Raw genomic sequence first — 27589 nt, 5'->3', positions numbered from 1 at the left:
CAAATTAAAAGGAAAAGGTTTGGAAGAAAGAACTACAATATGGGCATTGAGGAAATAAAGGAAGAATAGAATCATTAGATCTTTAAAAGATTCGAAAACACGTACTAGTCCCCAGACATTTTTAGAGTCACATGTTGGGGAAAATTCTTTTATCTGATAACTTCTATTGAAATTTTTTATTTAGAATCTTTCAGTAAGAACCTCTGAATTTCTCATTTCCAAGCAATCTATCAATATGTGTTGTCAATTGACTTTACAGACTACAAGAAAAAGCTGCTGACACTATTGAAGCACTCCAGAAAGCGGGAATTAAAGTTTGGGTTTTAACAGGAGACAAAATGGAGACTGCTGCAGCTACTTGCTATGCTTGTAAACTCTTCCGAAGAAATACACAAATACTTGAGCTAACCACAAAGAAAATTGAGGAACAGAGTTTACACGATGTGCTTTTTGACCTAAGCAAAACTGTCCTAAGACACAGTGGCAGCTTAACCAGGGATACTTTCTCAGGGTAAGGAAAAAGTTGGATTTTCAAGCCAGGAATGTGGTGCTGTGCATTTCTTAAACAATGAAATGATGACCAATTACGTTAAGAACATAGTATGTTTCAGTTTCTGTTGCTAAAGTGTGAATTATTGTATGACAATTAAGTATGTTTGTTCTACATAAATTTAAATTTTCAGTCATGGTTCTTTATCTTACTTATGTTACGGCTTTAACTATTTAAAGAAAAATCACAACTGGTATTGCAATTACTTATTTTTCCACTGCAAAACTGTTTATTCTTGGGAAAAAAAAGAAGAGGTTACAAAGCAAAATACTGTTTCTGACTTCTACAAAGGAAGTAGATAAGATATATTCGTGTAATCAGAGTTAGTATATGATATAACTTTCTTGATAAGACCAAGGCCACAGAGAGCAGCAATATATGGCTCTTTCTAGGGAAGATTATGCTACATTTACAGAACAGATGAGGACCAAATCTTCTGGTCTACATAAAAATACTTCAAGTGACCTAAATTGTAAAGAAATCATTGACTTCTGTGTATTTTGAATTTTCATAGAAGTATAGGTATCATGTATATAAAAGTGAAACATAACATGGAATAAGATAAAAATAGCATTAAAAAGAAAAAAATACGTATACTGTAGTTAAATCTCATACAGGCAGTAAATTAGGCTGCTTATTTGAAGGTTTATAGCTGGTACACATTGCTTGCTTTCCCTGCCCCCCCGCTAAAAACAAGAATTGAATTCTAAAGCATTTTTATCATCTTAAGATGTTAGGAGGTTACTGGGCTTCCAGACATAATGGTGCATATTTTTATTTGCTTTTCTTTTTAATATGGAACCAGCCAGCAAGCACATTGTATATGCATTTGTAATCAGTTTGTAGTAAAGGAGCAAAAAGCTAGCAAGCCTTTGTGATATTATTTTAGCAGAGAGTTTCTATAACTCTCAGCCTTACAGCTTGAATCTCTGGGCCAGAGCATTTTTCTTAGCTCTCCTTACACTTCAAACCCCGTTGGTCTAATGAAGAACATTTGTATGTTCAGCTAAATAAACATTTCTCTGTCATCTGTACCACATTTAGCTGAAATTCCGTAGGCCTTACAAGGTATGATTAAACGTGTTTGTTTAACTTTTTGTGCAATGCCAGTTTTCTAGATGTTAAAACTCTTTAGAATTTTTTTGCCTTTGGCCCCCTGAGTTGGAGAATGTGCTAAGATAGTAATAGCAGGATTCTGCCTGTATATTCAAATTCAGGCTGAAAATATTTCACGATAACATGCCAAACATTCAGTACACTGCCTGAACTTGGTAACTTTTTAGTTATCATTAAACTAATTAAACTATCAAACTATTAAACTATCATTAAACATGGTATCATTGTACACTAATGGCATTGATCTATTTGTGCCAATGGTAGCAAAGTGCCAAACGTATCTGTGAACTGTTATTAAACATAGCTTATGGTACTTTATATTATTTGCCAAAAATAACTTGTGTTCTAGTAGTGAAGATGGAGACACCTAAAATACATTGCTGTTTATAAATATGGTGTTTTCCTCACAAACACTGGTCCTGGTGAAACCATGCTTGTTGAAACCCCATGCACAGTCATATAACCTTGGAGCACTGAAAAGTGAGTAAAAATAAACCTCAGTGTATGTTTATACAATCTTCACTGTTGAGCTGAAGCCTGAGGCTGCTGTGTAGTGCAGGCAAAGGCAAGGGTGCTCTGAAATAACTTGTTCAGATGCTGCAGAAAACAGCTCTTGTAATGTGGACCATCTTCCTGCATTGTTCAGCATATGTTATTGGGATAAACTGCTTCATGCAACCATGCTTGCACTTCTAGCAGGTATACTGGTGGTAGATTTTTATATATATAATACTATATTGTAATACTATAGGTAACATATATAACTATTATATTTTAAGATTAAAATTAAGTTATACCTGTATGAGACTTAGCCACCACACTGAATGCAAAGTATCCATACTGTGAATGTAGCCTTATCTATCCAGGCCAACAGGTCTCTCTGGCATTTTCTTCAAACCATGGTTTACTTCTCTAATGTAGACCCTTAGGAAAAGAAAAATATTGTTTTCCTCATCAGAGTAGATTTCAGAGTATAATGGCCTTTCCCTCTAACTTTTTTTCTCTATGTTACGGAATGTCCACAAAATTAACTTTATTCCTGCAACTTGGTTTACCTCACTGCAGTTCTTGGAGCCCTTTCAAACCAAACTGAAAGGTCGTTAATTATACACTCATACTCACTGGTGAAGTCAATGAGGTATTAGATTTCTGTATTTGAACTGGTAAAGCACTGAATATTTTTAACATAATCTAGAATATTCAAATGTTGTAAATATCGGTCTTAGAAATTTCCTTTAGAGGTATATTAATTTTCCTGTATTGAATACTCATTATTTTTTCATTAATTCATTTTCACATAAGAACTGTTGCCAGATTTGAAACATGTCTGAGAATTCTACAGTGACTCTTAGTTTATATTTTATCCCTGAACAGACTCTCAACTGATATGCAAGATTATGGTTTAATTATTGATGGAGCAGCATTATCATTAATAATGAAACCAAGACAAGATGGGAGCTCTGGTAACTACAGAGAGCTCTTTCTTGAAATTTGCAGGAATTGCAGTGCAGTGTTATGCTGTCGAATGGCACCTCTGCAAAAAGCACAGGTTTGTGTTTAATTTCATAATTCTTATTAGCTGTGCACATACATAATTATTGAAGGTTAATACTCTGTATACTTATCATAATAACTTAAAATGTCACCATTCACTTTTGTATCTTCTAAAATGGAGAAGGCAAAGAAAAGGAGAGGGGTGAATTTCTACTGGCAAGCAATTTAGATAATGATATGCTAAAATGGCACCCAGCTGTGCACCTGAATTTGATTTATGTACATATTGTGCAAATTTTATGGTTGGTACATGCTGATAAATGAACATATTTAATAAATTAACTAACTACTCTCTTTTTAACCTAACAAGCTTTGAATATTCTACTATCTGTTGATACTACAAGAACCTGCATTATTTATTACTGTAGAGTGATATTTTTGCTTTATTTTTCACATAAGTGGAAAGCCACTAAAGAAGAATCCAGACAAAAAAATGTGTGCATTATAATTTTTAAATACTTCCTGACTGTTGCATTTGTTGTTTATATCAAGTAAAAACATACCCTTCCATTACTGAAACATCTCAAGATAGCTGAAGAACATTTAAAGGAAACAAACATTGGAATATGCACTTCTTTTTTTCTTTAAATGGTCGTGTGTTTACAGTGCTCAGGTACAGCATATGTAGCCCTAAATCACATTAACAAGTGTATTTAGCTAGCACTTGAACTGTCTGGAAGTTTGTAGAAGTTTTTTAGTTGCAGCTGGCTCGGTACCAGATTTACAAAGGTGACCATTTGTAACAGAAAGATCTGAAGTAAAATTTTAGAACAGTTTTTATGTCAATAGTGTTTAGATATATAGAAAGTCCTATTATATTTTCTTAAAAGTAAGAAAAAAAATCAGTACAGTTAAGAAAGCAGAATTTTTCAGTCTTTAATTTCAGAATTTCTTTGAAATTGAACACTGTCTCTGGAACCCTCTTGATTTATTAATGCACTTACACAGCGTTAAGCAGTCTCAACAACATCTTTTATTCTGCTCTTCCTTCCTCCGGTACTATTTCTCTCAAAGTAGTTTGGAAGTATTTGAAAAATGTTTGGAACAAATACTTTGTAATATGAAGAAACTGTGATCTTTATGCATAGTAGTTTCATTGGGTAATGTTGCTTTTGTCTCCCTTCAGGGGATTTCTTATATAACCATCTTGGTAATTTGTATTTAATTGTACGCTCACGAAAAATAAGCAAACCATTACAGATAAGAGTTTTAACACTATTTTTTTTCCAGATTGTGAAATTGATTAAGTTATCAAAGGAGCATCCTATCACATTAGCAATTGGTGATGGAGCAAACGATGTCAGTATGATTCTAGAAGCACATGTTGGTATAGGTAAGCACACTTTTTAGAATATTAATTCAGTGAAATGACAAAACCCATTTATTTCTTAAAAGCAGGCAGTTTTGAAGAATCAGGTTATACATTTTATAGACAATTTCTAATGCATTTATCCCACAAATTGTATGAAATACAGTGGTGATCTCCCATTAGATCAATGTTATAGCATTATTATATAATTTTTCAAATAATTGTATTTTTTAATAGTCCTTTAGTTATTAAATAGCTTCATCTTTTTTTTTAAGGAATCATTGGCAAAGAAGGTCGTCAAGCAGCAAGAAACAGTGACTATGCAATACCTAAATTTAAACATTTGAAAAAGATGTTGCTTGTTCATGGGCATTTTTATTATGTTAGGATATCTGAACTTGTGCAATACTTCTTTTATAAGGTAGGAGAATGCTTATTCTAATTACATAAATCTCAAAAACTTACATGGTAATACCTAACTATATACAGTTTTCCCAGCCAATAGTACAAAACAGCAATAACTCCATGAAGAGATTTTGTTGAGTGCCAGACGCAATGCTGAAATGGGATTATTGTTTCTATCCTGAAGATGAAGTGAAATAGCTTTTACATAGATACATTCTGTAATCTATGTTATGTTTAAACCCCAAATTTGCCTTGTCTTATTTTTTCATCTCCTGCAAATTTTGTCTCAGACTGTTCTACTTATTTCCAATACCTTGTGGGTTGTCTCTACAGTGACCTTTTAAGTCACATTGGAAATAGTATTTGAGAACTTAGAAACTAATGTAAATTAAGTTATGTTAAATTCATTAGGATAGTGTAGGTGGAGGAAGGTTATAATGAGCATCCCCCTCTTCAGACAGTTTTGTTATTTCTAAATGTTGGGATCCAATTGAAGTTCTTTCAGTAAGCAATGGATGATTATAGAAAGGAACTGCCAGAGGATAATCCAAGGTTTTAGTGTTTGACTATATGTCTAATTAGGAGAGGATGACGTTTGTGGTCACAGCTAGAAACATCTTTCAGTTGCTTTGCTGGAAACCATGCCTGCGCTTGCTTATCATGGTTTGTGTCCTCCTGTGAATTGTCCCTTATTTGCCTTGGCTTAATGAACTGTGCTCCTGGATCACAAATTTCATTGCCCTTGAATTTTGAAACTGTAGCCTTATAAGTTTGCTTTCAAAATATTTAAGTGTTTTTCTTAGTGGTAGTAATGCAAGATGTGACTGTTGATGTTTAATATATGCAGCTTCTTCTAATGTTCTGCAATGTTCACTATTACCAGTGTTATAAAACTATGGTATATGTAGCTATAGCATTGTACAGCATATAAATTAGTGCTTGCATTTCAGTTGACGACTGTCACTTTGTCTTTCAGAATGTCTGCTTCATTTTTCCTCAGTTTTTATATCAGTTCTTCTGTGGGTTTTCACAACAGGTTAGTTTTTCTTTTTCCATCAACGTCATGTTTTCTCTTGCTTTTTTTTAAAAAACGGATCCTCCTGAGAAAACTTTTGTATTAGTTTACACATTTTAAAAAGACCATTACTTTTGGTTCAAATGGTTTTCAGTGGCAATTGCAGTTCAGTTACAGAAAGCAGTTTTATGAATTATCATAAAAGCAATGTTATTCTCAAAGTCAAGGAATACAGGAACACAAAATTTAGAAATGGCAATGCAAAGTGAAATGTCTATGGAAATGTAGAGTCAGTTGGGTTTAAGCTTATTGGACATGGGCAGAGGAAATCCTGAAAGATGAGTAATTGAACTAGTTGTTCATTTTTAGAATCCAGAATGAAAATGGAAGAATAAACTCATTTTCTTTGGTGTATATGAGTATAAATTACAACTTTCAGACAAATAGCAGCATTCAATTAGTTGAAAAGAAAAAATAAAAACAGAAAAATAGAGAAAAAGTGAACTGCTCCTGACCAGAAAAGTACCATCATTCAGGATAGGATCCAGTATCCTCCTTCCTAAATTTTTGTTCATTTTCTCTTCTCCTTGCTCTCATCTAATTTGTGCAGAAAAGATCTACCTCTTCTTTTTTCTGAGTGAGGGACCAAAAAACAAAGGAATGAATGACCAAATTTAGAAAAAAATAAAGGTTTATATTTTCAGGATTAAATTGGGCAAGAGTAGGATTTAATTGGGAGAAATAGTACTGTTGCTTTGAATTTGTCAAATGTCTCAAAAAAAAAGCTCCAGGATGATTTTTTGTCTGTTTTGGTTTTAATTTCAAATGACGGCTGAAAACTTTGTAGGTTTTTTCCAAGCATCATTAGAATTTAGATATGAAAGCATATGCTGATGAAAATTTAGATTGATTTTATTCTTTTAAGTGCTAAATATAATTTTGAATCAAAAAGGGGGGTTTGACAGCAATTTTTCCAGCCTAAATGATCGCCAGATAGGTTTTGGGAAATAAACAACTCTTTTTAGGAGGTGATGTAGTAGGTTTGAGGGCTAGTTACCGTGCTATATGTGAAAAAGTAGTTCAGTGAGAAGACTCAAAGGCACATTGTGATGTTCCTTTGTATACCTCATTGCAGTCACCCACAGTTAAAGAACCTTTGGAGTACTTCCCCTTTCTCTCTGCACATCTCCATGTTATATAGAGGAGATAAAAGGGAAGGGGTGTGTGTGGATGCGCCAGAGAGGAATTTCTTCCTCTACAAGCATCAGCTGGTTTTCAGTTTGGGTAGTTCGGAGCTGGTCTTACAGCTGAAACAAGAAGAGGGGGCCAGTATGTGAATCAGACTATTAAATGGATCTTTTAGCTGAGCTGTCCTCCAGATGAACAGGATACAAGTGCAGAGTTGTCTTATATCAGTTAGCAGCTCTTCAGGGATATTTGCCTCCATTCTGAAGGAATATGATTTTGTTTTCCTGAAAAAGTGACTCATTAATTTTAAATCAAGTGTCATGCAGAGGATTTAATTTTAAATGAAAATTTAATTTTAAATGAAAATACTTGATTTACTTATTTTTCATCTACAGACTTTATACGATACTGCGTATCTAACACTGTACAATATCAGCTTCACTTCCCTTCCTATCCTCTTCTATGGTCTAATGGAACAACATGTCAGCGCAGACACACTCAAGAGAGAGCCTTCCCTGTACAGGTAAAATTAATACACTGTGCCCCAAAGTTTGACTGCTCAGTTGTGGGATCTATCTCTGTTACAACAGAAGTCCTCAGGATTTCTGTACTACAAGGCTATGGTAGAACATCAGATACACCACGATAGAAGGGCTGAAGACCACATGCATAGTCTACCAAGTACAGTAGTGTAGTTTTACATGTATATTTAGAAATCACACCACTCATTTGCTCTATAAGTGAGTGAGAGCAAAATAGAAATTACTGTTCTACAAATAAAATTATGATTTTTTTTAGTACTCTTTATTTCCTCAAACCATGGGGAAAAGAAGTATTTTTAAAAAAGAAAACATACTGTTTTTTTCCTATATACATGTTTTATTCTGAAAGAAAAGAGGACTGAGTGGTAAAGCGTTGTATCAGAGGATGTATTTTGTGTGGTGTCCAACATTGTCCTCTGCATATTGTTGATTCACTTCTGAGGATTGGAATCGTGACTTGTTTAGGTTCTTAGCCACTTGAAATACAGTTCTTGCCAATTAATTGCATTTGGCCATCTAAATTAGGGACATTGCCCAGATTTGATCCTTGTAGCTGCAAACACAGTACATTTCAGGGAGAGTTAACAGTAGGTAATCAAAGAAAAAAAAATTTTTTGAAAGAAGTAATAGTAGATGCCCAAAGGTTAATCAGTGCACTGATATGTTTTTACTGATGAAATTGAAGAGGAATACAAGATATTAGGGTTGAAACTTAATCCCTATATTTTTATTTTCTCTTTTATATTTTAAATGTTTTTAGTTTAGAAATGGTAAATCAGAAGACTTTTTTTGGTTTTTGAAAGCTAGCAGAGGTTATTTGTCAGGAATTTTTGGATTTTGATACCTAACAGAGCCTATTGCTAAACTGTTTTGGGCAATTGTACAGTTGTTCTAGGCCAGATAGGCTATTGTTTGCCATGTATGGCTTTGCAATCTGTATTGTTAATCTGCAGGGAGAAGTTACTTCGTGTGGTCATCAGACAGTCTTTAAAGTTCGTATGGTGAAAGTATTGGTTGGTAGAAAATGTTTCTGTAATTCAGGGTCTTCATTTAACTGTGTTCTGATTTACTCTGATGTGTTTTATGGCCAAGTTGATACATACCCATTCTGTGAACAAGAGCTAAAGTTGTAACATGTAAATTTTTTTGTTGTAAGAAAATACATGCTAGTGAAGAGTTATGCTGTTGACCAATTCCTGTATTTTTATGGGAAAATGCTGAAGAAGTACTATTTGACCTGAAGCTTCAAGTCAACTGCAAACTGCTCTTTTTGCATGTTCCACATAAAATTAATATTTTGTTTTGTTGCAATAGTCTGTATATAAGTCCCCAATAGGAAATAACGCAAAGTCTCCAGAGACCTCTAGTGTTCTAATTTCATATCTACAGTGGATCATCATGTGCACAGCAAATACTAGAAAAGAGATGCCTTCTGTAAAAAGATTGAGAAGTAAATAGGTGCAGCACAGGGAAGTGTACCATACAGTTGAAATAAGCAGAATTACAGGCAGTAATTGAAACAGTTTAGTAAAAAAGAAATGAAAATAAATGAAGAGGACATTTTCAGGAAAAATTTACTGGTAAAGTGGTAGACGGTTGTCATGTGGGAAGGGGGTGCTTTTGCATGCAGTATCTCTATTGTTTTTTCTTCAAAAAACAATATGAATGACATCATTTGTCTGGGATTTTCAAACCTGCTGATAATGAATACATGTATCTTATTTTACACAGAGATGTTGCTAAGAATGCTTTGCTGCGCTGGCGTGCATTTATTTATTGGACATTCCTAGGAGTGTTTGATGCTGCGGTATTTTTCTTTGGTGCCTATTTATTGTTTGACAACACAGCTGTGACCAGCAATGGACAGGTTAGTGTTGGATTTCATCGGTCAGTCAATGATAATTTTTTTAATGTTGATCGTGAAATGAACATAGTTTTAATTGTTTTCTTCAATATTTCATGCAAGATGATAACTTTTATGAGTTACAGTGAGATAGATGGGTTATCTGTTTAATGAAGTCTGAACTGTGCAGTGGGACACACTGTGTATCAGTAAGCAGAGACATAGGACTAGATACAATTTAGGAGAAATAAGTATCATAAATTCCAAGTATTCATTCTGAATTTACATAGTGACTTTTCCGTTTCATGCTTAACATAAATCTGACGAATATCTGTTTAACATGTCAAAAGACTCTTGGTAGAGTAGTTATGAATGGTCATAACAGATCTGAAATATAACAAGCTTTTTAATAGTTTAATTATTTTTGACATATGGCAGCTTAAAATAACGTATCTCTGCTTGCTTTGCAGTCACATGAATGCAAATCTTAAGAACTTTTGCATTTTATTTATTTTATCCATTGATATTTTGGTCTATTTTATTTGTGTGCTTTTTTTCTTTTTGCTACTTGCTTCTCTTCCTATCCTCAGCTAATGACAACCAGCACTCACATGGTAAGACTATTGTGGATTTGTCATGATATCCATTTCATCTTTCACTGTTCTTTAATTAAACTGGTAAAGAACAATAAAATATCACTTAAACCTATAGTTAGAATTGTTCTTTATAGCTACTTTATAAGTACTTATAATAAAAGGAACTTTATATAAAACATATTGATGTATATGAGATATGATAAAGAGCCATGAACTTTAAAAAGGCTTTTTGCTTCCTTGCATTTTGTTATTTTGTTGTGTGCTTTTCTGTAACCTACATTTTGTTGCTGACTATCTCTGCTATGGAAATTTTTGTTACAGTTGATGCTATAATGTGCTCGAATGGCTTTAGAAAAGACCCTCAAAGTGAGAGAGAAAATAAACTGTACACAGTTTTCTTGCTTACAGGCAACATAAATATTTGCTAGAAATGCAATATTCAGATATTATTAAAAACCATCTTTGTGACATCTGTTAGGGAAATGAACTTACACTGTGTGAGAGAATTCTTGTTTAATGGAGCTTTTCTAAGGACAGAATGTATTTCCATTAGACAGAACTGTACACTGCAGTATATCTTTTCTTGGTACCACTGTGCTCTCTTTTAGATGTTCAAAATTCTGCATTAGCTTATATCTTTGGTCCTGAAAATTAGAGTTATCATACCTGTACAAATTTTGTAAACAGTTTATATTACAAATATTCTGAACTGTGTTCCTTTTTGAAATTTTAGTCGTCTTCTGTTGCACACATTCAATCAAATTCTAAGGCTCTGAAGCCAGACTAATGCCTAATTTTCAAATTTTGAATGTTTATATCTACAACTAGATACCCATGTTAATATTTGATGATAAAATATGTTGCTTGAGAAGGCATTCTGAGTCCTGAGTGTCCAGAGTGTGTTAGAAAATTCATCATTACTCAGCATGCATACTTGTGGTTATCATAAGACTTAGAGATATTACGCTGCAATTTTAAATTGAAAGGCTTGAAAATGTTAAGCGTTCAGGAATAGTGGTACTTATGTGAGTTCATACATACATGAACGCTAATAGGTGTTGATGGTTATTTCTCAGTATTTAAATTATGCTTACATCTGGAAAAAGTCAATGAAGGATTTGAAGATTTGAAAGGTTTACTACTGCAACAGTATGTTGTTATGGAACAGGTAGAAAGCAGGAAAGGAGATAAAAAAGCTGACGGTAATACTAATGCAATAATGCTATAAAGTGATTCAAGTTAGGTTCCATATTGTTAAAATGGGTGCTGGAGATTTATTTCCTATTACTTGTTACTAATTTTTGGTGTTTCTTTGTGTGTATGGTGTTCCACTCTGGATATGACATCCTGGTTGGTGTTGTATAAGAAAGTAAGAGGAAAGGAAGGCACCGTAGAAGTCATTGCAGAGTGTCAAGTGTCATCTTAGTTTAACCATATAATAAAATGTATTTCCTGTTTGATATTTTTTTTTAAATTTTAACATTTGATATGGAGTACATTAAGTAGAATTGTTAAGCTAGGTTGAGAGAGACTTAAAAGGAGTAACAGAATGGCAAATACAATACAACAGGAAGGAAAGTAGGTGAGTAGAATGCTGAATTAGAACATGGAAGAGCAGCAAATATAGTCGCAGAAGGAGGAGGAGAAGTCTTGGATAGGCTGGGAGTAGGACATAGAAAAAACTTGTTAATAAACTAGATGGTAACAAACAGACTTAAAGGCATGAGTACTATCTTGAGATATTCAGTGCTGAAAAGCCATTGTGAGCTTTTGAAACTCACACCTTCCCATACTGACCCATTTACCTTTCTCTGTGCCAAATCAGCAGCTTTATGGAGTCTTGTGTCTCTGTGCTATGACCTCACTTTCTGAGCCAGTAAGATGGGTAGGTAAAGGGTTTGGTTGCAGCCCAATGCTGTCTATCTAGCCTAATGAACACAGAGAAAGATTATTTCAACTCTTTTATTTCATCTAGCAGCTTATATTGAAAATGTGGACAAAACTGTTCAAAATGCAGGAACTTAGGCTGACAGTAGGCTCTCTGAGAGATACCAGATATGACATGAGCATATTGTAAAATTTAACTGAAAGAAGAAAGTTGATAAATGGCATAATTGGAAGCTCCTGATCCAGATTCCTGGCCAGTTTTAACTGCACAGATTTTTTTAGGGCACAGGAAGTATTACAGTGATGGCATGAGCCTATAGAATTATTATATTACATATCTAAGTAAAAGGTCAAAATGCTGAAAGTTTTCTGAATTTCATTTTGTGTCTATACACTTGGTCACACGTAGAATAATTTTAAAATAGTGAAATGGTTACTGAGAAAAATAATTTTTCAGCCAGTCATTTCTTTACTTTTAAATTTATTTTCTGTTCCCAGTTGATCACATTCTCAGCCTAGTTTCCTACAGATTTCTCTCTTATTGCTGGCTGTGGTCTCCATTCAGAATTTGTCACACAGCAGCACATTTGGGTGATCACATGCCTGTATAGATCCCCTGTGATGTAATACTGGGCAAGCTCATACAGAAAAATTTAGATGGGATGTGATCCAGTTCAAATCCCTGCTTTGTGCAGGGCTGATTAAGATCAAGTTGCTGAATGCTTTGCCTAGTCTTTTTCAAGTTTTGGATATCCCTGAGGATAGAAAAACCTATTCCAGTGTTTTTCTGCCTTCATGGTGGAAGAAGTTTCTCACAGTATCCAAGCAGAATATTGCTTGTTGCTGAAGAGATGTCTGTTCCAGTTCTTCAGCTCTGTAGTTCTTCAGATATTTGTGGACAGCTGCTAGGTTGTTCCTTAACCTTCTTTCCACCAGACTAAGTAAGTCCTTTAACCTCTCTTTGCAGAAGAACCATAGGCTGCTAACTACCTTGGTTGCCTGCCATTTGATCCTTTCCATTGTTTTTTACATTGCTCCTGATCTGAGGGGCCCAAAACTGAGTACGGTGTTCCAGGTTCAGTCTCACTGTAGCTGAGTAGATGAGAATAATAACCTTTCTTCAGTGGCCATGTTCCTCCCAGTGCAGCTCCATTTGCAGTTTCCCTTATGTATAGAACAAGCACAATATAGGCTTGTATTCAGCCTGGAGTCCATGTAACCCCACTGCAACTTCCTTTTCTGCAGGGCCATTACTCAGCCAGTCAGTTCCAATATATGGCACTACTCCTCCTTAGATGTAAATCTCTGTACTTTTCCTTATTTAATTTCATAAGATATTTGTTGGCATGATTCTCAAATCAGCAGAGGTCTCTCTGAATTGAAACTGTCATTCATTATGTCAGCTGCTCTATATTTTTGTATCAATTGGTAGTTTACTCGTGATGTTGTCTGTGTCACCATCCAGGCCACTGACAGGGATGTTCCACAATATCTGCCCCAGTAGCTGTTTCTAGTGTGGTTCACCAGCAGCCAGTCAAACATCAAGGACTCTTGAGTCAGTGGTTCAGCCAATTTTCAACTCTAGTAGTAGTCCATTTACCCCACCCCTGCTTCCTTATTGTCCAAGTCAAATGCCTTGCTGAATTCAAGATACGTTGCATTCACTGTTTTCTCTCCTTAACAACTCCTTAACCTGTTGCTTCCACACTGTTGGCTGCTCCTTTCTTTCCCAAGCTTTGCTGTTAAATGCAAGAAGCAGGTTTTGGTTGTGAAAACTGCTATCCAGAGTATTGCATATTTCAGCATTTTCTGTTACACTTTCCACTAGTTTGCCTTACCACTCCACTTTCATTTTCCCTTTGAAACAAGGATATCTATAAATATCATTTTTGTCACTCTCAACACCCCTTACTAATCCTAGTCAGAGCTGACCTTTGTGTTTTTTTTCCCCTCTATAGCCAGGTAATGCTTTTATGCTATCTGTTTACTTCCTGCCCATATTGTCATCTCTTGTATGCTCCCATTTTGCCTTTTTGTTCATTGAGAAACATCCTACTTGGCCAACTGGGTCTTCTGAAATTCCACGTCTTCCTGCAGAAGGGAATTCATGAGATCTCAGCAGTTCTCTTTCAAAATAATTCAGGTCTCTTGGGCACTCTTCTCTTTCATGGGTGCAATACTCTGAATCAAACAAAGTCCCTTCTAAAAGAGAGTGCCCTAACCATTGCTTACTTTCCCAACATTTCTCTGGATCCTGAACCTGGTAATCCAATAGCCACTGCAGTCCAAGCAATCCTCTGTGACCAGTTCTTCTCTCCATCAGCATTGATGATCATTTCTGCCCACCTGAAAAGCTGAAGTGTTTTTATTTTGTTATGAAAGTGGGGAAAAAATCAAACACAATTTAAAAGTGTTTTATCTTTAAATGTATGTAGACATTTATGTACTTAGATGGTTATGACATTCTTTTTGTATACTGTTACTCATCTGTTTAATATGCTGTTCAACCTACGAGAATTATTGGATGCCAAGGACAGCAGAGAAGGGAGATCAGAGAAAAGATGACATCCAAGAAGACTGATGAAATTACTGCAGTTCATTTGTCAATCTCCGTGATTTAACTGTGCTACACTTAATTTTTACTAAGAAACATACCTGTGAACTTCAGGTTGAGAGGATTGGTTGTGATCTTTTTCTGTCTGTATGAAATCTGAGGTGTGTACACACAAGAGCAAGAAACCAAAACACTTTGGATAGGTCATGTAGGAATTCAGTGTTTTTGCTTAGGTGTCAGTTCATGATACAAAGCAATACATAGCTTTAAGATATTTATTCTGGACAATTCACAAAGTAGGGGACAATATTGCCTATAACTGCTTTGGACCATTTTTTATAGATGTTTGGAAATTGGACCTTTGGAACAGTGGTGTTTACTGTGCTTGTATTCACGGTTACATTGAAGGTAAGGGGTGCTGTGTTTTATCCACTGAAACTTTATTAGAGCTTGTTTTCTAATTGCCGCTTACTTATATCTGTTTCTCTCTATGACCATGCCTTGTTGTATTAGTTTAAATATAGATTTTTCTATCTGTGCCTTCTTAACTGTGCTCAAAACTGAAAAATGTTTTTGGCTAATTCTGTGTAGAATTCATCCCTATTTTCAAAGAGTACAGTTCTGTTTTATCTCCTGCTGAGTATTCTGTTGCTCTTAGATAGTGATAACACCATATGATCTCTTTTTTTTCTTTTTTTTTAAGCTTGCACTAGATACACACTATTGGACATGGATAAATCACTTCGTGATCTGGGGATCACTGGTATTCTACATTATCTTTTCTCTGCTCTGGGGAGGAATTATTTGGTATGAACCCTAATCAAAATTGCATTGCAAATGTTATTTCAGAAACATAAAGTTGTTATATTTCACCTTTTTGTCTGAAACAGAGTTAAATCTAGCCTTTATCCATTGCAGAACTCCATTTTAATCACATCATTAGTGCTAATTGGAGAGTTCTCAGCTCTTCATTCACTGAATATCTGCTAAAATCTTCTTAAAGGAGAATACAAGAAGAATATCAGACCTCAGACTAACACTGGGTCTATCTCAGTAGTGTCAGTCAAAAGCAATCCAAGGGTTGGTTCAAGGAACCAAGGCTGCCTCTCTGAGACAGAATGTCACAGAACAGGTCATGTCTATGCAGCCAGTCTTGGGAGGAACTAGCTGGAGCAGTCAAAACTGGAGTCAGGAGTGAAACTCATATGGAAGTGATGTGGGTGGCCCCGAGTCCTGTGTTTGAGCTCATTATTTGCCTCCTACTTATCAAAGTAGATTTACTGTAGGTGTCTGAGCACCTGCTTATTCCTGTTGGTAAGAAGCTCTTTAGGAATTAGTATAACTCTTGTACATAGCTGATTTAAAGTGTTGGGGTTTTTTTCCTGTTAAAAATTCTGTGTACTTGAAACTGAAAGTTTTTGGGAAGGAAATCAAGTTGAAACAAGTTCAATTCCTTACTGTGCTTGATTGCTGTCAGGAACTTGAAATTGCATTTCGCAGCTGTAGAGGACCCATCTTTTATAATGTGTCTGCTGGAGCTGTTCCACTTTTTATACATAAGTATAACATTTTGAGGGACTAGAGAGAAGGCAGAGGCTAACTATTGCCTGGTGATTAAGATGCCATTTAATTTGGAGAAAGGATTTGTGTTTCAATGTGTCTTTTGCAAATGAGTGTCTTTTGCAACTGCCTCTCAACTCATTGGATATTCAGCAGCCTCTTTTTTTTTTTCCTAGTAAGATCAGGTCTTAATTTCTTCAGCAGCAAGAGGAAAACAATTTGCAGAAGCAACGTTTTCCCTGCTAGGTTTTTCAGCCAGCCTTAGCCTTGCTGCCTATTAGAGTGTACTATTTACATGCAACAATGTATTTTAGCGTGGTTACCTTTTTAGTAGGCAAATACTATCAAATTTTGGAAACTATCAGGAAACTGCCCCAGTGGTAGGGGGGCTTTACACTGTGTTACTGCAAACTGTCCCTTGATTTTTGCTCCCAGTAATCATGGCCCCTGGTTCCCAGTACTATGTAGTGGTGGCATATTAATAACCATCCAACTGCCATGGTATACAGGGAGGTATGCAAATGAAAGTATTGAAAGTGTGATTAGATAACAATGTGGTGACTAGGTTAGGGATCATAACATGAAACCATCAGAGATGCGTAGGGGAGCCTGAGAGGTATGAAAATAGGTATGGTTAATGAGCCTTACTCTAAAGATACATACAGACAAGTGTGCCTTAAGAAAGAGGGAAGTGGTGGATGGGATAATGAGAAGAAAGGTGGAAAATACCTGGGGCAAGATAAGGGTATATGGAAGAGCATAAACAGAATAAAAATGTAACTTAGTTTATCTTTGCAAGGGAGAGACAATATGGCAGGGGAGGAGGGCATGGTATTTCCTGCAGCCTGGAAAAAAGGAAGGTAGTTGTTTCCAGTCAGTGCATGTTTAGCTCTCCTTTTGAGAAAACTGGGATGGATAAAATCCCACAAACTGGGAAGCTGAACCTGAACAATTTCAGCACTGTCATAATTTTTATATTTAACATTGTCAGTCTTTCTTTTGTATATTGAAGTGTAATTTTTATTTATTCTTTTTTCCTACCAGGCCTTTTCTCAATTATCAGAGGATGTATTATGTGTTCATGCAAATGCTGTCTAGTGGTCCTGCATGGCTGGGTATAATTCTGCTCATAACTGTCAGCCTTCTTCCAGATGTTTTGAAGAAGGTCTTATGCAGAGAGTTGTGGCCTACAGCAACAGAAAGAATCCAGGTAAGAAATATTTTTCATTGTGAAGTTAGTTTTTTGTATCACAAGTCTCTAGTTAGTCCTCTTTCAAAGTCAGAGACAAGATTAGAACAGGTGTTCCCCACCTGTGGTGTCTGAGCAGTATGATGAAAAACACTGCCAGTTATTTACATGGTGGTATTAACCTGAATCCTGGGGCAACCTTGGTGCCTCCATATGAACAACCATAGGAAAATCAGCTGATGAGGATGGTGGGAGACAGGTACATGGCTCAACATGATTTCTGATTAGAGGAGATAAGGGCAAGGGGTTTGGGATCTCTGTGAGGGTAGATAGAAGGCACTTATATCTAATAATATACTGATTGATGCCTTTTACAAAAACACATGCATTAAAACTTATCCTATTAACAATTTGTTCCTCTTTTATATTTCAACTTACATTTTGCCTGTTCTGATCCATTATTTCTACATAAATGTGCCTTGCTCTGCCAGTGGGAAGAGGATTTTAAAGTTTATTGTCTCCTTTCATCTGATCAGCCAGAAAAGAGGAACCACTGTGTAAATACAGGCCTGCTCTGTTGAGGCTGGAGGGGAAGCCAGGTTCTGTCAGAAGCATGGTGCTATGCTGGGGACATTAAACCAGCCTCAATAGAAAATGCTACCTCTATTTTAACCCCAGTAAGCTTTTATATATCTATACGTTAGAATGTAAAGGACACTAGAGGTGTTGAACCTTAATGTTACTGCCCTTGCACTTTTCAGTCCATCAGCTGCCATTGGTAGGTTAAAATAATGAGTTACAGGCAACTGTAGGGATTAGGTAGCATTTTGATGTTTGAGAAGGTGCTTTGCATTAAGAGGAAAGGAACAGAGGAGCTTTACTGCCAAGAAAAATAAAATTTCCCTTTGGTAAAGGTAAAACCCCTTGCCACTGTTTTGTATTCCTAGAATGTACAGGTGTAATAATGCCTCACTTCAGGAGGGCAGGAATGAATAAAGAATAGCAGAAAAGCATTCTCAGGCAGATCAGCATGTAGTGGTTTTTCATTTTGAGATCTTTGATACATCATCTTTGCCCTATGTGCTACTTCTGGAAGAAGTTAATCTCAGTATAGGCTCTGCATGCTTAATTTAAAAGAAGACTAAAGAGAGAGAATGAGCATGGGTTAAGGCAAAGAAACAGGCTAGTGAATAAAAGCCTCTAACAAAGGTATTGCAGTGTTTCTTAGAGACACTGTGTATTAGTGCTGGAAAATGAATCAATTATAAAGCAGACTTTGGGCTCAACACTTGCAATATTCACTTTTTAATATTTAGTAGAAAATCTGTGACTTTTAACCAGTTATATCCCTTGTGTTTCTTCTTCCCTCTCTTTCTTTCTTCCTGTCTTCCAATCCGCTTTGTCTAAATAACTCCTACCTTGCTTTAAACATAAATGATGTGCACGGTTGCTTCCTACATCTGGGGAAATCAGACTAAACATCAGTGCCTTTCTGTTGAGCAGTCCACCATCTTTATGCTTTCTCAGACTTCAAGCAGTCTAAGTTTCTAATGGAACAAAAGGTGACTTTTTTCTGCCTTTCTGCATGCTTGGCCATTTCATTCAAAGGACAGTAAAATGTTTATCATCAGAAGTTATCTACCTTACTCATTATCTCCATTTATGACTCATCTCAGCTGTATTTTGAAGACTACTTTTTGGTACAGTTTTTTCCTTCTGTTTATCTCAAAGATTTTATGAATTGTTGTCACAGTCCATCTCTGTCATTATCATTTTTTGTCACTGTTGTTACTGCATTTTACAGAACCTTTCTGCCTCAAGAATCCAGGATTTTTATATTCCCATTTTAATCATTGGTCTGTCTGTAGGTGAATGCATGTAATGTTTCCACTGTACCTGAATAAATGGAATAGTTGCCACACAAAGAAGTGATAATTCTGATTAGGCTGATATTACTACCATCATACAGAAAATGGGGTACTGGAAACCATTTAAGCAATCTTTGGGATATATTAATGTATCTTTCCTGATAAAGGAAAATGCAACTTTTTTAGTAATAAGTTTTTTCCTAGCATGCATTTTGAAACTGAATTTTTCTTATGTTCCCTTTTATAAAATTCTGTGCTCTTTCTATAAAGAAAACAGCTGAAGACCTGTATGTGACATTATTTAATATAACATAAAAGTAGAAGAAATGCAAGTAAATCTTGTTTACCCTACAGTCTCCAAGAAAACTTGGCTAAGATAAACATATTTCCTGTTTTTCCCACTTTGAAAATATATAGTCAATAAAATGTACTGTAATTATATAAGTCACAGAGAAGATACCGTTTTTTCACTATTGAAAATTCTGGCTAAAATTGGCTTTTTTAAGTGCTTATGAACAATTGTTTTTAAATTTATTGCACTCCTATAAGTTATATTGCTTTCTTTGTAAAAAAAAAAAAAAAAAAAGGTTGAAAACCTTTAATTAACATAGAAAAAAAAAAAAAAAAAAAGGTTGAAAACCTTTAATTAACATAGGACTAGCAACCACCTCCCAGGCTAGTAAATTAGTTCTCCTCAGGCAATAAGAATGCTTAAAACCTTTGGAGCAATTCTTATGCTTCAAAATTTTTCATGTATTTGAGAGTCATTCTGGTGTGTGGTGAGTGATTGTTTACCATCATGGACATTCAGATGTTTTTAAACAGTACAGATATGGTTCTGGTGTTTTTTTTGTTTGTTTTTTTTTTTTTTTGAGAGAGCTTTTCAGTGACACATGGATATATACATATACACCTACAGACATATGTATATGTATAAACATACATACATGTACATACAAGTGTATGTATATATATGTGCATGCATATTAATATTGAGATATATATGTATATATACACACACATATGAACTGTTGTCTTTCCTGGGCTAAAACATTAATTTTGCAAAAGCTTTGGAGGAATCTGTTGCCTTTTGGTAATTTCGGTCAAATTCTGCTTATTTCTCATATATGTAGTCTCTGCAACTCTCTGGCTCAATGAAACAAGCTGAATTTTATGCTTTAACTGGTATTGTGCATCTGTGAGGCTTCTTTCAGCCTTTACTTTTGAAAAGTAGTAGGGTATTTTTTTAATATATCCAGTCTATATTGATTATATTTTTCTTTTCTTTTTTCTTCTAGCATTAATAGCAGAAGCTCAACCTCTCTGTTAGGGAAAATATAAATTCACTTTAAATTATCCTATTTGCATTTTTATAATTGTCACTTCAATTAACAGTGTTTCAGCAATCACAATTATTTTGTAGCTGAAATACCAGCTGTTTAGACCCTGAGCCATAAATGACTTCTGTGCTCCCATCCCTTTTTAAGAAATACTTTTTTTTCCTCTTTGTTTTTGACTGATGATTTTTTGATGATTTTTTACTTTGCTTTCACTGAATCACAAGCTTGGCCCATCAGCTACATTATGAGATCTCTACCTCTTGCTGCGCTTGGGAAAACCCAAAGTGGTACTTTTGCCTGGGGAAGCCTCTCTGGAGACTCATCGTTCTTCTGTTCCTCAATGGGCTTAGCTGCTGTTGAACAGCTGCACAGGGAGCTTATAAAACTGGTCATGAGAAAACTGCTGCCTTTGTCAGGCTCCTCCTCTATGGAAAACAAAGCAATGGATCTCGCTGTTGCAATATTTGAATCCTGTGCAAGAAGTTTCCTTGGCGACTCCCCAAGGCCCTCTCTTCCCTCAGTGTAATGACTAAGCTGTAAGTCAGCCTTCATTAGCACCAGCCCCATCACCTTGGTGTGTGGCACTCCCTTCAGCAAGCCAGTTGTTCTGGGGAGTAGTGAAGCGGGATGTCCGCTCCTTAATTTGGAATTGATTTGGCCTCACTGTATCACGGGGACCTCTCCTGTTTTAGTACAAGTTATTGTCAGAAGGGCAGGACACACAGCCCATAGTACTTAGTCTGTTTAGTGCTTTAGAGAGTAATTATTTTTAACAGAGTTTGAAATGGAATTGAAAACATCCTCAGGGTGGCTTAAAGGATTAACCTCAGGATCCAGAAGTACAAACCTTGTTTTACACTGGATAACCTTTCGATTTTAAATCTATCAGAAAATCCATCATTTTTCCAGTTTGCTATAACAGTTACGTACAAATGGTACAATTCATTCACATTTCCCTCTTGTATTCAGCAAGAGTTTCACTGTTTTTCCTCATCCTTGCAGAAGAGTGTGAGACATAAAACAGCCCTAAATGCACTGACGAACACCGATGGGCCACTTCTTGAAGGAAATATTTCAGCTTCCGAGCCATAATTAGATCAAAGCTAGGTAACAGTACTGTACGTGTTGCCAATTTGGATTAATTTCTATTGGTTAACTGTGCTATTTACAAATCAGCTGTTTCCTCCAGAGTTTTTGATGTACTTGATCAATATTGATACAAAATCAATATGTTTTACTTGGAGAGCCTAGTTTTTGCAAGAGATGTTCCATGCCACAGGTAAGATCTCTTTGTCTTGGAAACTTAATCGTGTAAGGCAAAATAATAAATCAATTTACCCATACTCCTGTCCTGTAAACACATTGTGTTATGTATAGGTATTGTGGGACATTTCTTCTGTAAAAACTGCAGTCATTATTGCAGCGTGTACTCACATTACACATATGAACTGTTGTCTTTCTTGGGATAAAAGAATAGTGTTGAATACATAAAGTCAGAGGTAATTCTCACCCAGTTTATCCATCATCTCTCATGCTCTTGAATGCATATATAGACCAAATGCAGACAGTAACACATGAAGATTATCTCAGTGAGTTACTTGTGAAAAGGACCTTGGGTCAGAAGGCTGGGGCTGTACATCTGACAGTGTCTGCCATAGTACCGTGTTCCGTATGGACCAGGGCATTGCTGCATCACTGCCTCAAATCAAGAGAGTTTTGCCAAATATAGGAGACAGCAGCATGAGTGGTGTCTAAATTCCCCAAACATTAGACCATTCATTAGCAGAATGAAGTTCTCAGTTTTACATCATCTCCTTGCCACGCCACTTTTTACTCAAATACATTCCCATCTGGATGCCATGTCTGTTACTTTCCCTTCATTCTCTCCTGACCCTGAAAGCAGCACATGAGGAATTTAGTGAGGATGCAAAGTATCAGTATGTGAAGAGGGCAAATGTCATGTGCTCTGTGGGCTGTAGAACTTCAAGGTAGCTGATGGGTGCTTTTTGAGTTGTTTTAATGACTTTTAGACAAGTAATAGTAGAAAACCCCAGCTTTCTTGAGTAGCTTCAGACATGGTAGTGGTGCTTGCCTTGGGGCCATGTGTAGAAAAAAAAACATTTTCTTTTTAGAACCATGTAGGGTAACTAAAATGCTTCACTTCCTAGCTGAAAGAATAGGAAAGATAGTAACCAAGCAGTATATGACTACTCCCTCTGACATTTCCAAAACAAAATCTGCTAACCTGATTTTTCTGTATTAATTCTGATATTTGGTCTATATATGTGTTTAAAACAACCTAGGCCTCACTGTTGGTGAGCAGTTCATTTTAGTTTTGTGACTTTTCCAAGAGTGTCTGTTGTAAGAAAGCTTTCTGATTGCTCTTGGCTATGCAATAGTGTTCCGAGCTTGTGATTGGCATTGAAGTGTAATGTGAAATCTCAGCCAAAGTTCTATAAACTACATCATTAATATTTATTTTGTGATTTTGTCCCTTTTGCTACTGTGCTCCGGTTAACAGGGAAGAAGGAAGGGGATAATTGACAATAGAGGATTAACTGGCTTTTATAGCGTTCATGGAGAGAGTGATTGATAACATTGATTTGAATTGTGCTTATAATGCATTTATATCTTAGATACCATCACATAACCTCTATACCTGGAAATTTTATGTGCATTTAGTGAGAAGAATTTTATCAACTCATTGGGCAAAGGGCTGTGCTAATTTTCTTTCTGCTCGTACACATGTTCCAGGCTCTTGTCACGCAGCCATGGTGTTACTGTAGTCTTGAGCATTTCCTGAGGGGAAGTGGCAATTCTGCCAGATGTGGAGTGATTATGTGATACAGATAAATTTTAATGGACAATTAGACTGTGTAGTATAAATTGCCTGTATAGATGCTATGTGTAACCTAAGCAAGTCTAAAATTCAATACTGCTTAGAAGTACAAAGCAAGTGCATTAAACCTCTGGAACTTTTGTCTGTTAGCACAAACTGACTGTAAAGAATTCCCTCTCTTTGGAAGTATAGGCAAAGTACTTGAATCTGTTCTGTCTTAAAATTCCTCATAAAAAGTCCCGACTACAGAAGTTCAGAGATAAAAAGATGTACCAGGAGAGATTCCAAAATGAAATATAAACTTCATTTAAAACACTTTGATATGAAAGCAGTCCTCTGTGTCTTCATCTCTTCTCCAAAGAGCCCATTATCAGGTTTAGAGGTTAAGTGCAAAATTATGCCTGGTTCTGTAGGTCTGAATATAAAATTAATGATGTTAAAAGTGGTTGATGGCAAAACAACACGAGAGGTTATACTTTCACATGAAACAAATAGCCAGTGGTGTTCTAGTGAAAGCCATTATTGTACCAAGGGCACAATGGCCCTATGAAAGAACACAGTTATATACTTTTGGTTCCAAGATTGTCTATTTACTGTGCATTTGTTTCTTTTTGTCCCTTTAACAGAATGCATCGAGGCACTGTCGGGAGCACATCTCAGAATTCACACCTCTTGCCTGTCTGAAAAGCCCAAGATATAGGAGCAGTGACTGCAGCAATTCCCCAGCAAGAAGGTCTAATTCTCATTCTAAAAAAATGATGTTTACGCACTGGAGAGGCGTTGATTATTCAGTACTTCCATCTGTCTTTGGCTATTCCAATAAGCATTGCCATTCCCGTGCAGGCTACCACTACAGTGGGTCAGGTTTGGAAACGTCTATATGACAGAACACCAAGTCAAGCCTTTAAAAACTGTATTTTTGTTTATTTCTTTTTTCAGAAACAAACATGTCACAGAAATATATTAAGTTATACGTGGCTTCTGCTGTCTGAGGTAGTGTTCAGACAAACAGGATCAAGAGCTAGAAGTATGAACCCTTCCAGGCCAATAGGCCTCTTTTTATGTTTTGAACTACTGGAGCAATGAACAATCTGCACAGTCTGGTACTGTGAGACTGGTAGCACTGAAAATTGTCTTCATCCTGTGTCAAGACTTCCGTGCATTTACTGCTTCTGTTACCTTTAGTAATTTTCTTTGTTACTTGAAGTGCATAGTTTCAGTCAGTGACCTACATTTTGAGATCAACAGTTTTAATTTTCAGCCAGAAGCAATGACCTCAGTTATCTCGAATGAAAGTCTCTTAAAGCGTATTTAACAAGTGCTGTTTCTGATTTTCCTCTGTCCTTTTTCTTTCTTTGCTCTTTCTGTAGAACAAACTGGTGTTTCCTCTGTGCAAATCTGCTTTCAAGAAACACTCTCTAATGTTCACTTTCTTGTAAGTGGCCAAATCAGGGCTATGTTTGGTTTTCAATTAGTTTTCCCCTGTAGAAATATAGGCAAGACAATCCTTGTGTAGAGTATGCACACACTATATGAAGTCAAGTTGGCTGTTCAATTGGTAAATATCATCAGTGTTGGTATCTACTTAAAAACTGAATGTAAGCATTTTGCCTAAAAGGTCTTTGAATTTGTCAAAGATGCAGATTACCTAGTGTTCCCACTTCCTCTCCCTGTAACTGTAAAATATACATAGCAGAAAGTATTAAGCTTTTTTTTTTTTGACACAGTTTGTTGGGTTTTTTTCCTTAAAAGAAGAAAAGTTGTTTTTCCAAATGAGCATCTTTTACTATCTGGATTCATCCTCTTAATTTTGATTTTTTTGTGTGTTTGTATGGTTAAATACTGGCTAAATGGCTTGATGTATTACAAAGCACGCAGCTGTTAGCTTTTGCAAACAAACCACAAGGTGGCACACAGCTGTTGACTAACAGTTGAATCGTAGTTGGGATATAGAAACCAGTTTGACTGCAAGGATTCTGTTTTAATTACTTTAAGAATGACAGCCAACTTGCACTTCTGTTTTCTCTGCTACGTTTATTTTACCTTGTACTAATTCAACTATTAGCAGTGTCCTTGTCTTGTTTCTTTAGTCCAGTGTTTTATTTTGGGGTGCAGAAATATCTGAAGGAGTAATCAGATTTCAGTCAGTTTCAGCCTGATGGTTAGAACTGGTTAATAACCATCCTCATTCAATACCTCTGTGAGGACATTAGCTAAAAATTTATTTCAGTGTGAAAACAAAATATTTGGAATCAGACCTGCAGCCTTTATTGGAAGACCTGGCCAAGACGTTTTTAGTTGTCTTTAAAATGGACTAGAGTGGCAGAGAAAAATGTTTTCCCTTTTTGTGTTTGAACAAAAAAACCCAGACAAAATAAGTTTACTTCCCAATTTAATTTTTAATAAAAGAAAAACCAACTTACTAGGAAATTTTCCTCACAGTATTCCAAGTGATTCTCGCATTTAACGAACAGGGAATTATTATTAAAATGCCCTGGGTCAAGCAGAGATTGTCAAGTGATTTGTGAAATCTTCAGTATACCAAAGATAACAGAATTTTACAAAGTCTAATGGTGAGCACGACAGACAAATGTTTTGTATCATATAGCATATAGCACTTTTAAGTTTCAAAGAATGTCCTTATAGCAGTAGCATTTTGAAATACATACACATGTGTGGGCGTGTGTACATATACTTGCCATTGCAGACTTGAATGTTGGTCAGTTAGAACCGTCCCCTACATAAAACACTGGTGTATATATTTTTAAAAAGTTAATATGGGTATAAATTTTATACCAGTAGCAGTGACAAATTTCTTGTGTGTAGTTAACAAATTATTTGTAATGTATTTTTTAGAAATCTTAAAATTGCCTTTGCACTGAAATATTTTTCATACTGTAGCTATTTATAAATCTGTTTTACGCATACATTTGTTAACACACCATTTCTATTTTTTTTAAGTATATGTTTTGAAGGCTTTTTTTATACCTATGAGTTTTGGCCACTTAAATTTAGCCTAGAGTGGAGTTGTGGCTGAATGTTAAAATTCTAATGAATGTCAAATTAGAAGTACAAGTCTGTTGCTCTGTCCGTTTCATCCAAATTATTGATGTTTTGTTGAGATTTGTGGTAGCTGTGATTAGAGCACTGTACTTGCAGTGCTATTCTATTATAGTGAGCTTTTTTACTCTATAAAGCCTCCTGCTTTTTTACTTTGTGAGTTCTATCTTTTAGCCTTAAGTAAGGATATTTTTGCTTGATGTTTTTGAAATGCTGCATTCCTGTTATGCCTAGTAACAAAGCAGTTCATTGCAAACTTCATGTAGCCCTGAGCTTCGAAATTATTGACAACATTGTTCAGGCTTAAACACCAATATACGTGCTTAAAAAAAATTTTAGTTAAAGATGACATTTTTTGGAGGAGAAAGAATGCTTTGATTTAGCAATACTTTTCCCTTTAAAGGTTGGTGCTGTTTGTTAAAATAAACCATTTAATGGAAAAAACATAAAACATCAACTCAGCTTCACTTGATGTGTTTCTGCTTCAGTTCCTGTTACTGTTGCCATTCAAACTTAGTCCACTACAGCAGGTGTAAACTTGGAGTTTCACTGTAAATGGATCAGATGATACAAAGATGAAAAAGTAGAAGTTAGAACAAAATGCATTATAGTGTTTATTATGGATGGGACACTGAAAGGAGACAAATTTTTATGTATCAAGAAAAAAAGAATTAAAGAGGAAAAGTCTAAAAATCTATATAACTTTCTAACTTGCCTTGTTTAAATTGTTGCAGCTTTAACAGCATAATGTCTCCATAACTGCTTCTATAAATGTCTTGAAACTGGTAAGCGCTAACCAAATGTATGTGAAGACTTAGAAAGTATTCGAGCTTTTCGGCCACTGAAGTTCATATATACCTGCAGTGGCATGTGGCAAAAGATCTTTTTCATTTTACCATGTACAATAATTGTTTGTTCAGCCACTTAATGTAAAAGCTTACAGTTTACTTTCTTGCTTGCATTAGCCTGTTTGTCTTTACCCAACTGGCTTGCAAAAATAAAAGGAAAAAATTGTTTAATTGAGGAACTGCACTACTTTTCTTTTGGAAGCCAGTGGGGTCATTGTGCTCATGCTACTGTCTCTGCTAAAAAAGCTTTAATGGAAATTTGTGAAAGTATTACAGAAGTGAAAACGTGTGTGATTCTACTTTGCAGAATAATCAAAAATCATTTT

General features: G+C 35.6%; 1 protein-coding gene across 3 annotated transcripts in view; it reads left to right on the top strand.

Moving 5' to 3' along the window:
* ATP11A (ATPase phospholipid transporting 11A) overlaps positions 1 to 27075 on the top strand; it is a 109991-nt gene extending 82916 nt beyond the window's left edge. The window contains exons 19-30 of one of the 3 annotated variants that reach the window (XM_017817374.1): positions 260 to 511; positions 3041 to 3215; positions 4451 to 4553; positions 4805 to 4950; positions 5911 to 5970; positions 7533 to 7660; positions 9411 to 9546; positions 14902 to 14967; positions 15263 to 15366; positions 17164 to 17329; positions 21519 to 21634; positions 23982 to 24097. In XM_017817374.1, coding sequence (XP_017672863.1) covers positions 260 to 511; positions 3041 to 3215; positions 4451 to 4553; positions 4805 to 4950; positions 5911 to 5970; positions 7533 to 7660; positions 9411 to 9546; positions 14902 to 14967; positions 15263 to 15366; positions 17164 to 17329; positions 21519 to 21608 — 1426 coding nt within the window. In that variant the 3' untranslated portion in view covers positions 21609 to 21634; positions 23982 to 24097. Of the gene's footprint in view, positions 1 to 259; positions 512 to 3040; positions 3216 to 4450; positions 4554 to 4804; positions 4951 to 5910; positions 5971 to 7532; positions 7661 to 9410; positions 9547 to 14901; positions 14968 to 15262; positions 15367 to 17163; positions 17330 to 21518; positions 21635 to 23981 lie in introns of all 3 variants that reach the window. The other 2 variants (XM_017817375.1, XM_017817376.1) reach the window with 2 other exon arrangements.
* The last annotated feature ends 514 nt before the right edge of the window (positions 27076 to 27589 follow it).

This window comes from Lepidothrix coronata, unplaced genomic scaffold (genome assembly GCF_001604755.1).
Source record: "Lepidothrix coronata isolate B3197 unplaced genomic scaffold, Lepidothrix_coronata-1.0 Scaffold60, whole genome shotgun sequence".
In the NCBI taxonomy this organism is placed as follows: Eukaryota; Metazoa; Chordata; class Aves; order Passeriformes; family Pipridae; genus Lepidothrix; species Lepidothrix coronata.
The sequence above is the reverse complement of the archived record's forward strand: the minus strand, read 5'-3'. Positions and strand labels throughout refer to the sequence as shown.